Source organism: Semicossyphus pulcher, unplaced genomic scaffold, assembly GCF_022749685.1.
Source record: "Semicossyphus pulcher isolate SPU_LCO1_2020_fin unplaced genomic scaffold, fSemPul1.0.p SCAF_14, whole genome shotgun sequence".
NCBI lineage: Eukaryota > Metazoa > Chordata > Actinopteri > Labriformes > Labridae > Semicossyphus > Semicossyphus pulcher.
The window spans coordinates 19,289,265-19,301,337 of NW_027211648.1; the positions used below are offsets into that span (position 1 = coordinate 19,289,265).

Below are 12,073 nucleotides of genomic sequence, written 5' to 3' on the forward strand. Positions count from 1 at the left end.
GATTAAATCCTTCTTTGGTTATAAAGGAAGACAGATATACAGAGAAATCCAACATCTGTTAAATTAACCTGTATTTTTTTATTAGTCCAGCAGGGGGTGATCTTGCCCTGTATACATGCCATTGTTTAAGAGAGTGGGGTTTAAACTGAGTCCTGTAAAGTTTTTAAATGAGGTGAGCTGGAAGTTAAATTGCTGATTTTTCTTTTAATTATAAGATCAACAAAAATTAACACATAAAGTACAAGAACATTAAAACAATTATGTGTATAATAGAAAGAAAAAAGATCCATCCTACCTTTAAAACCTTGACACCTTCCTGACTTTCCACTTTGTAGGGCGGGAAAAATCATGGCTGTTTTGTTCCCCTGCAAGGATTTTGTAGGTCAAAACATTGCATTAATTCAACTTCTGGGTGCACAGATACCCTCTTCTACAAACTTCACTTTTTAAAAATACTTATTAGGTGTTAGGTGACCTTATGCAATTCCCAGGATGGCCTCCTAAACCTGCCCGAGATCTAATCAGCAAGAATTATTGAAAATACATGCATGCAGGATCTTTAAGACTGGGGATTTGGAAGTTTGGATTAGTTAAAGTTTTAAGTACAGTCAGACACTACAGTGGTACAGTTGTTAGTGCTGTCGCCTCACAGCTAGACGGCTCCTGGTTCGAATCCTTGTTGGGACTTAGGTGGCATTTCTGTGTGGCGTTTGCATGCTCTCCCCGTTCATGCATGGGTTGCCTCCGGGTACTCCGGCTTCCCCCCACAGTCCAAAGACATGCTCGTTAGGTAAACTGATGACTCTATGCATGAAATGTCAAAAACAGTTGAATACATTCATTGATGTTTCTGTCTGTGAGCTAAAGTACTACCACAGGGAATGCTGACGTTATAAGAACAAGCTTTGAATAGCAGTAAAATGCAGTTTGGTGAAAAATCATTTGGGGGTTTTATATAAATTCATAAAACGTTATGACTCTAAAATTCCCGTTGGCGTAAACGTGTGCGTGATAGGTTGCCTGTCTCTATGAGTCAGCCCTGTGATTGACTGGCGATCAGCCCAAAGTGTACCCTGCTTCTCGCCCTATGACAGCTGTGATAGGCCCCAGCCCCCCGTGACCCTGAACAGCGATATAGATAATGGATGGATGAAGTACAGTCCTAAGACACTGTAGCAATCATCCCATTCTTGCAAACACCCCTTACAACCTGCAGAGGTCATTCTTAAACCGGTATTTGGTGCACTACTGTTGTTTTATAATAGGCCTAAATCAGATTAAAATGAGAATAGCATGTTTGCTGATCTTACCTGTTATCATCATGATAAATATTACCAAAGTTTGTTCACAGCTAACTTTCTAATACAACACATTTTGATATTAAACAATTTGTACATGCATTGCCCCTTTAAGAATTCCTCTAAGGCAAATACTGTCACATTTAATCACTGTAGTGTCCCTTCATCCTAATCAAATGTCTTTGAATGATATCATTTTTGATTTGGAGGATCTGTTGATGTTAATATTTTGACATTTTTGTAAATTCAAAGTCAAAGGTTAGTGATGTCAGATGGATATTTTTTCGGGGCTCTATGGAAAACAAAGTCATGAATGTTAGGTATACTATGTAATATTCTATATAGGATATAAATGCCAAATCGCTGGTGACTAATTACTCACTTGACCAAAAACAGTAAAAGATCAACTGTGACAGATGATTCAGAGCTGCCCTTTATCCTTATCTCATTGCTATTTTAGTTAGCAGCCTGCATGAAGATATAAAATGCTTGAAATGTCAAAAACAGACATTGATGTTTTCTTCTGTGAGCTGAAATACAACCGCCGGGAATACTGACGTTATTAGGACACGCACTGAGTAGCTGTAAAATACAGTTCGGTGTCTGACACTATATGAAATAAAATCTTTAGGGGGTTGTGTTGAAATTCACAACATTTTATAGAGAGCTTTTACAATCTCAGTAGTGAGAGTGCATTACTATGTTTATAGCTGGATCAGAGTGAACAGCGACCACACAGACAAACCTTTTCCAAACTTTTTCTCCAAAAAATTTAATTGCAGAATTATTTACACCGGATGACCTTAGCAATGAATAAACTACTCAAAGAGGCAAAATCTTTCAATAGCTCAGCTAGGAAAGAATGATGGGAAATGTTGTTGACCCGATGATACAATAACTTACAGTGAAATAACACACTGAAATATGCATATGGGATCGACTTAAATAAATACATAACATATCAGTCGGACAGTGCCATAATTCTTAAAGAAAAAACAAATAAATAAGCCTACATTCAGAATCAGTATTTCGCATGCCATCATATCAGCTTATAAAACAACCATAACAAAGTAAAAATGACAACAAAACATGAGCAAATGCAGAAAATAGTTTTGTTTCAATGACGCATATATTATATATTTATATATCTATATATATTTCTTTACAAATAATGAATATTTGGCATTATATTCATCCTCACTATAGATATGATATACAAGAGATGAAAATAGTTTTAGCTAAACAACTACCTTTTTCATTGTATCTAGTAATTATAGAGTGGTTTCACATTCCAACTTCAAGGAAGTGTATCAGTTTGTCTTTCCACGGCACGGTTACGAAAAAGTCCCCTTGAAATATTTCACATCATGGGTTCTGGATTTAAAAGCAGATATTAGTACCAGAAGTGAGGCCACAGATGTAGATATAAGGATATCAGAAATGGGAACATGGAGGCGATGGCAGGAGCGGTATGAGTATGTGAACTTGATGGATGATGTGTGCCTGTGTGTGGGGTAATGATTTTAACGTGCTGGATGAGTCGAAAATGATGGCACTTGTAGTTTAATTGCTGCCCTCATGACATTTAATGTGACACGACTTTAATGCCTCAGGGTTTGCACAATGTTTGGTGGGTGACTAACTGTTAAATTACCATAATTTTATAACTGAATAATCGGCATAGTGGCTTTTTGATAAGTGGGGAACCCTGCAATGTTCATAGTATCACAAGCACACCATTGAAGTCCACCAAAGGGGTCCAACATAAAACACAAACTGAATTAGGTTTTAAAAAAGGAAACAGAAGATCGCCTTGTAACAGGAGATCCTAATGGTTTGTTCATTTCTTTTTGGACAGTGGGTGACAAAACTGACCCAGCCTTAACAGCAGAGAGTTCTTAGTTTAGAAAATGGCTCAGAGAGTCTTGGTGCCAAGGTCATATTTTTTTTCTCAAAACTAGATGGATGATTTCTGCAAGCAAATTCTTACCTCGAACTGAAGCTCAAAGTTAACTGAAGTCTGTGTCTCAACTGCACAAATCCTTTTCAACATCTCACGCTCACTGCTGACTCTTGATTCCACTTAACATCTGAAATATCCTTAAATATAAAAAATCTCATTGCAATCATATGAAAGCCTCATGAAGAAGCAAGAGGTGTGCTTTAAACTGCTCTATGGTGGTGGATACTCTTCACTTTCTGCACAGCTCTCATTTTGCATAAGAGAAATTCCTCTGTTGTTTCAATGACAGCCTTCAGAGACACTACTATGTAGTGCTGATGCTTAAGTTCTACATTTTGGCCACTTTTCAGCAATACATTTATCAACACAAGCTTTGAAGGGCCTCTGAGGCTCTTTGCTTGATCTCACCAAGGACCCCAAATCTTACATAAGCTGCTTTGCTTAGTCAAAGGCAGGCTGAAAAAAAAGAAAAAACCAGCACAGCACCGAGCGATCCTCACAAGAACAGCCTCCCAGCTACACAACTGCAGACAACACGAACAGTTTGGGGCTCAGTGCGGAGCTCTCGTCTCCTCTAAGCCAGCATATGTCAGGCCGGGTCTGTTTCTCTCCCTGTCTGCCTGCCACTGTGGCAACAGCAGGAAAACGTCTCCGCTCTGCCAACTGCCTGGCATCAGGCACCCAGACACTTTCCAGAAACCTACTGTCATGTCCCTGCCTCTGTAATGAAAAAAAAGCAGCATTATAGATGGGTGAGTTTTTTTTTTAAATGAATAATCTCACTCTCCCAAATATGTATTTTAAGTATTGCACTGCATGTTTGAAACACTGTCTTTGGTGGTTTGTTAGACTGAATAAACTACTAGCTCTCTGAAATATGCTGTCTGCTACAAGAATCCGACAACTCACCATTGTCTGGTGTTCTCTGAAACAGTGAAAGGTTGGTTTAACACATCCATACTGGGAGTCATTTTGGGCTAAGATTGTACATTTACCAAAGATGCATATGGTTAAATATTTTGGATTGTATTTTATGGAAAATATAATTTAAAAAGTACATCTTTGCAATGATATGGTATCTTAAATAAGTTTGTGCTGACGATAAAAGGACAATATGTATCTGTGTGTGTTAGAGAGAGATTCAGGTCAGGCCACAGTTGGGTAGTAATAGAGAAATCAAGTCATACTGACCCCAGATACACCCTCTGTTTTCTGAATATGTCAGCACTGTGCTACAAAAACAAGATCCAACACACACGTAAAAAAAATACACATACTAACAGAAAAGATCCAAATCTAACAGTTATTGTTCCTACTGTATGATAAATCTCTATGGTCCTACCCATAATGCACACTGGCACAATCACTCAACCAAAGACACCTGATGGCACATTTTGTTGCATTGATTGTTTGTCTAGTTCTGTATTTACTTAATAAAAAGCAGCACCCTATAGTTGGTTGATTATCCTTACTTTTAACAGATAGTCTTCAGTCTTTAGGCCAGTGATTTAAATACAGCAATGACAATATAATGAGGACTAATGTTCAAGTTACTCGAACCAAAGTTTATAACAAAGAGTAGCAAAATTTTAGCTCTAGATGAGCTAATGAGCCACATAATTTTCTTCATACATCCAGCTTTTCATAAATCCATCACTAAGTTTCAGTGTAAAATCCTTTCTTAGTGCTTAAACTGGCTAGATTCAAACTAATGATTTGCTGAATCTGGTTGCACCACTAAAACTTAAAAATGTCTTAGATAGTTAGCATCTAAATGATGTGTGTCACAGAAATATCTGGTTATGCTAGCATAACTTAGACATTTTGTCACCAATTTAAAGTGTGTGGTTTTATTGTCAGTAAATGTCATTTAAAACCTTTGCTGTTTAAATCATTATTTAAATTATTTTTTGAATCAAGTTTGAGATCAGATATGTCATGTAAACCTCAAAACACTCTTTACTCCTCAATCTAAACAGGTCATATGTTAGCAAGCTATCGTTGTTCTGTCAGTTGGTACAGTTAGCTAGGTAATTCTTTCTCGCCCAAATGTGACCCAAATTTGTGAACCACTGAGGTAGCTGTAAGAGTTACAGCTTGCTGACAGTAGACTTTGTTATTTTAGTAATGTGGAAATCTCTATGTTGTGTTAAAGAATTACAGTGAGTCACACAGGAAGTAGGCTAAGTTTGACGTCCTCAAAAGCTAGCACAGTTGCTACATCTCAACACTGTAGTATCGAAGGCAAATAAAACCATATAGCTAACTCTGTTATGACTGCCTAACCACAGAGAGTTCACATCCTGTTTCTCGTGTATTTCCTTGTACAGGAGAATACCAAAAAATCTAGTTATTTGGGACTTCCTGCTTGCATCTCTCTGGGATAACTTTGCCCCAGTTTTGTTTCATTATTATCAGCTCTCCTTGAGGGAACGAGCGCTGTTATGAAACTGCTTCAGGAGACTTTCCACAACACAGAACTTTTCAGGAAATATGAAAAAAAATAATAATTTGGGGGGTTAAAGAAACTACTATGCAGATATTCTGTTTATGTTTTGGCAGTTTTTCCATCTCTCCTCATTAACAGTGGCTTAGGGCGCTACTTTAGAGGGCCTGAGAGAAGTATGTTAGAGGAAAACACAGCAGTATGGTTTTAGGTGTGTGTGATGGAGCCACAGTATGTATGCAACAAATCTAGATTTGTCGAAAGCAATAGAGAGGGCAGGCAAGGAGTGGACATGAGGGAAAATAAATATATACTATGAATATTCTTCCTGCTCACAATTCAAAAATACAACAGTACTATTGTGAACTTGGTTATGTACATTTCCCTTGGAAATAGAGAGAATTGTAATAAGTGCATAAGTGCATTTGTCTACACATTTGATCTAAGGAGTTACGCAAACCTTCATAGTTTTTTCTACTGCATTGACATAATGTAAATGTTGGCACAAGACTTGCATGTTTTCAGCTTCAAGTAAATGTCATTATGTGAAAGTTGGCAACAGGAACATGAGATATATAGGAAATGTGCATGTTGATGAGCTGACAGATGTCATTCTTCCACCAATCCAGACCGAGAAAAATGTTTGACTACAACCAGATTGGATAGAAAGCTGCATTTCTCAACACTGACCAGTCCAGAGCTTATAAGGGCTGCCTGAATAACCTTTAATGGGTGATCAGTGCCACATGCACATAGTTGAGGTATTTCAAGCATTGGCACTTTTAAAAGATTTTAACTTACAACAATTTTGTGATATTAAGCCAGTAAGTGATATTTACCCCCCCAAAAGACAAAAAAAGTCATAGTTTAACCTTAAATCATTGAAAAATACTGAAGGGTTTTCTTACTTCGACCATATTTGAACAACTTGAAATAAATATAATTTCTCTCATTTACTCTTTTTATTAGCTCAAAGGCCTGGTTGCTGGTAGGTTTTCAAAGCTGCACTTTTTAAATGGCACTTTGCAAATGCGGAAAAACTACAGACGCACCCATCCAGGGCGTTGGATGAACAAGCTTGTAGGCTGGGTGTCAGGATCAACAGCAAACCAAGGAGAAACCCAGCCCACCCATGTCAGACATACATTTCTGCTAACACTTATTCGGGCAATGGGAGAGGAGGCTTGGCACATCCTGCAGACCAATGGGTTTTGGCGATGGGCTCTGAGGATGGCTATCGAGATCAGACAACAGATGGATAAAGGAAGAGTAGAGAGAGTAGCAGTCTAGAAAAAAGGCTAGTTTTAAAGTTGTTAGAACGTGGGTGCAAGGAGGCGTGTTGGCCCCCGACCCTGTCTTCTCAAAGTCTAGTCTGCGCCTCGGGAATATAGATCTCGATGCTGTCTGCTCGCTCTGAGGCTGAGTTCTGCCGGAAGGAAGCTGCCCGCTTGGCTGCCATTAGCCGCCGCCGGGCCTCCTGCCGGTGCCTGTCTGGGAGGTCCAGGGATTTCTCCCTTTGTATCACGCTCTTCTGTCGAATTGTCTTCTTTGGTACGGGAGCTTGTTGCTGCATGAAGATAAGAGAATAATTAAGAGGTGTTCGCACGACTTTGATTCGCCGGTTGGTTTTTGGTTTTATTAGAATCACTTTGCTAAATACATGCAATAAAAATGCTGATATATCTTAATGCTGTCTCAGTGGACTGAAAGTGTCACCTTCTTCTCTGGGCTGTCAAGGGCCCTCCAGTTGTTGTTCTTGATCTGCTGCAGCTGGTCAAACTTCACGGTGACGTCGTCGATGGAGAGCTGCAGCAGGTCCCAGAACCCAGCCAGGTCCTGAGAGGTGGGCCGCGGCATGGCACTGGGGTCCTACGAGGAACACAGAAGAGAAGAGTAACTACAAGCATATTGTTAATGTAAGTGGTTATATTAAGTTTAAAACCACATTCAGTTCAGTGTCTAAAGTGGAGATTATAAACACTTTATATTCACAGTGTATGCACAGAGAACATTCATGACCACACTTCTTGTTGTACTTCAGCTCAGATCCACTAGATGTCCTTATCACACCCAAAACAGGCCTGAATACCAGTTTGGGGGACTTTGGTTTAAATGAGTGATAACAACGTGTGACAAGAACAAAGTTGTCTTTTATTCCATAAATGATCTCAAAAATGATAAACTTTGTCGAGTCAGTGCTTCTCATCACTCTAGTCTGTACCTAAAAGATTGACCTCATTGGCTTAACAAAGTGGCCCACAGTTGCTGCCAGTTTTAATTCAGTCTAAGGCTGTGTGCTAAAACGTATTAATAAACTATATTAATGAAAGAATATAGAGGTAATTATAAATGTATATGTTAAAATATTTCTGGTTCTGGTAGTTTTGGGGTTTTCAAATTAATTATGCACCAATGCTCTACATGTTCATTCTTCAACTTCAATTTGGCAGTATAAATATAACAAAGTACAAGGATGATACGGCCTGAATATTTGAGCTGTGGGCTCCGTCTGCACATTTTCAAAGCTTTCTCCCAGCAGATTTAAAATTTATGCAGAAGACAAAGATCTATGATTCATGTTTTTCTCTAAAACAAACATCACATCCATTAATATCTCAAGATTAATTAATGTTTGCTTTCTGTTTACTGCGTCCGGGCTGGGATATTTAAAAAATAATGTTTATTTCTGGAATGATCTCGAAGAAAGTGTTTGCATATTATTAATATTTGTTCATTAGAGACTTTAATTCAATTCCAGTTTTATCCATCAAAAATCCAGTGCAAATATTCAGTTGGAAAGGGGTTCTTGTAGCAGCATTCACTGCACTGATCTATGGTGTAACACTTGTGTCAAAGACAGCGGATAGCCTCAACAATGGTCTCATTATTTAAAGAGCTCCTTATTCTGCACACTCTTCAATTTATTCACAACCTTTTATTCAACCTAGTGCTGATAATACCAAGGTCAGGGGTTTGCTCTCTGTCTGGCCTATGGACATTTAAGAGGCAACGTTGACTGTATGAGCAGGTGCAGTTTTGTGCCGATGATTAGAACCCTGAGGAAGTACTGAGGACACAATTCATTATAAAGCTCTTCATGTGTTCTCGGTGAATGGCTGAGTCAAATTTACACCAATCACTTCCTTTCTACCTACTTTTTTTGTTCTTCCATATAATGTTTTCATTATAAATTTAACTTATTAAACTCTGCCGGAGCCGATTGCAGCTGTCATTGGGTGAGGGGCCGGGTACACCCTGGACTGATCCCCAGTCAATTACAGGGCTGTCACTTAGAAACAGACAACCTTTCAAGCTCACACTCGCACCTACGGGCAATTTAGAGTCACCAGTGAACCTAACGAGCATGTCTTTGGACTGTGGGATGAAGCTGGAGAACCCACGCATGCACAGAGAGAACATGCAAAGTCCACACAGAAAGGCCCACTTTGTCCAAACTGGCATTCAAACTACAAACCTTCTAGCTGCGAGGCAACGGCGCTAACCACTGCACCGCTGTGCAGCCCTGAATGTAACTAATTTAACTGTAAAACTGCATGCACCAATGCACCAATGATGGTTTCATTTGGATCCAGGTATGTGGCGTATCATTTCTAATCACATGATTGCGATGGCTGATTTTGAGAAAGCATCCATCCATTATCTATAGCGCCTGTTCATGACACGGGCAGCTGGAGTCGATTCCAGCTGTCATTGGGCTATGGTTAGAGTTGTGGTTAGGCAGGGTACACTCTGGACTGATCGCCAGTCAATCACAGGGCTGACACATAGCGACAGACCGGACAGAACATGCAAACTCCTCACAGAAAGGCCCACTGGGATATGAACTAGTAACCTTTTATCTGTGAGGTGACAGCGCTAACCACTGCACCACCGTGCAGCCTGAGTAAAGCAGTCGCACATATTATTCATCAGCTTTCTCTTTCACGTTATTTTTTGATTTGTCTCAAAACTGCAGAATTAACAACTTAAGCTGTGTCGGATCCCAGATTCGAGAAATAGCAAAGCTACTGCAGTAACACATCTGTATTCAGACATGTCGACTCAATAACCCCCCGAGACATTCCCTCACTTTAAACTGTGTGACATTTAGATTAGGTGGCTGGTGATGGGTGCTGCTGTCTGATGGTTCAAAAGATTTACAGTTATGATGGCAGCACCTGGTCTTCTCTATACTACAGGCTGAGATATTACATAATCTTTTTTTGGCTTTTTTCCCCCCAGTGTTTAAGTGCAGAGTTGATCTTTTAGCTTAAGTACAAATCATCGTGACTTTTACCAAAATGTGCATCAGTATATAAAACTATGTCAGGGATTCTGACATTTACATTTACAGTAACCACAATTCACTGTTTGCTTATTTTTGAAACCTGAAGTAGCATGACTCAAATTCTCAAAATTTGCATAATATTTTAAAAGAAAGTCAAACTTTTACTTTGATATTTGTTAAGTATCATAAGATTAGTATAATTCTCCTTTGTACAGCCAAAGGATTTATCTAAATTACTCCATATTTCAGATATCACTGTGTCCATCATGTAAGGAAAGCTTTGTATGGATCACTTTTACGTTGTCTGTAATTACTGAAGGAGCGCCTCAGCACTTCATCAGCTTTATTCCGACCCCTGAACTGATGATGCTCAGCAAACTGTCTCAGAAGTCTTAAGGCTTCACATTTCCAGAGCTGCCAGATTTGGGAGGAGTCAGTGAGTTTTAAGCCCTGGCTGTGCTAGTGTGTGTGTTTTTAATCCTGAGCTACTCCCAGAGAAGTGTTTGTCTCTCTTTTTAGAGCGTTTTTTAGAATCACGGAATGTGAAAGTCGATCCATGAGGGAGAGAGAAGCAGGCCGTCAAAACACATCCTTTTAAGCTTCTAATTTGTGGAATGAAATGAAGCCAAAATATGAAGATAATATAGTCCCACATGTATTAGGCATGTTGAGAAAGAGATGCAACCTCTTTCAATGTAAAAGTTGTTAAGTAAACTTGCACAATATCTCTCAGTGGGACAAAGCTTGTGACTAATACCCATACAACTCCCACTCCCCCTGAATGAGCAATTTCTGCAGCACATCGCAAAAGACAGCAGCACTATCTCTCATAACTCTGCACCAACTTCATTTGAAATATTGGGTACTTGGCTCGGATCAATAAAACGAGTTGTGAACAGTGCAAGAATATGAGGCAGAAAACCCTGACCCAATGTGTGTTCCTGCTCTGGGTGAGCAATAAAGCTGCTGGTGTCTGGATATTTGGTTTGGCTGCATCGCTAAAAATACACCCATCCACGCTCATGTATTGCTCTTTTCAAAACATTCAGGTCACATACGAACGTGCGGGGTAGCTATTGATTCTTAATGTAGTACCCTTCAACAATCAATGATATTCGTGGAGATTTGATTCAGTTTGTTAGTGTCGGTTAAAGCATTAAATGTGTGCTGAAGGTTGGGGAAGAAAGGTCGTGAGGACACATAAAGGAGCGTGGAACTGTTGCTAATGATTAAAGTTAATTTCACAGCACAGCCAGTGTTTTTGGGGCTTTAATGGTTTGTTCACTTTGCAGCTGCGTCGTACCCATTTTGCTTCCCTCACTTAAAATTCAGATGTGAAGTTTTCTGATTTATTCATTTAAAACAAGTTGAACTCTGAAGTCTCATTATTTCAATTGTGATCTGGAGCCTACAAACTGGTTACAAAACTCTATTTGACCTAAATGTGACTTGACTGCTGAGTTTGTCTGTGTTGCTGTGAAAATAACAAAATCTGACTTTTGTACCAAGACTGCGAAATGTTTTATTCATGACAACATGGAGAAAAACGGATAACATATTGGATGGAATAATGAAAATGGCATCTGGTTACTTTCTTTCCACTTTTGGTCCTTTTGTTGCATGCTTTAACATTCATGGTCCATCTTACATAAATTATGTAGAGCTACATTAAGATTTACTCTCACTAATTGTTAACAATGTGTGTTATAAATAGAAGTAATATTTTGTATTTGTTGTTATTGACATAAATAAAAAACAACCTGACAATATTTAAATTTATACAACATTAACGTTATTTCCAAAAAAGTAATTTCATTAGACAAGAAGCATTATGTAAGTGCTAATATAGAGTATAAGAGCACTGAAACTTTATTAAACATTATATATAATTCCGCTTCAGGTTCTGACTATTGTTCATTAACATTACAGCAAAGTTAAACTATGAATTGTCTTCAGAAGGAGATGAAGGGAAGGAAAAAAATCTGGACTTTAGCTCAAACCTCCAAATAGGTGAGGTTGGCACGAGGGCTGAGTTTAAAAAATCAATTTTTCCGATTCGAATCGATTCTCTTTTGAAT

General features: G+C 38.8%; 1 protein-coding gene across 1 annotated transcript in view; it reads right to left on the reverse strand.

The window, feature by feature from the left end:
• Positions 1 to 6,923: 6,923 nt before the first annotated feature.
• Positions 6,924 to 12,073, reverse strand: part of dlgap2a (discs, large (Drosophila) homolog-associated protein 2a) — a 189,603-nt gene continuing 184,453 nt past the window's right edge. The window contains exons 14-15 of the mRNA XM_069661762.1: positions 7,412 to 7,576; positions 6,924 to 7,274 (exon numbers count right to left, since the gene is read on the reverse strand). Coding sequence (XP_069517863.1) covers positions 7,068 to 7,274; positions 7,412 to 7,576 — 372 coding nt within the window. The 3' untranslated portion in view covers positions 6,924 to 7,067. The remainder of the gene's footprint in view (positions 7,275 to 7,411; positions 7,577 to 12,073) is intronic.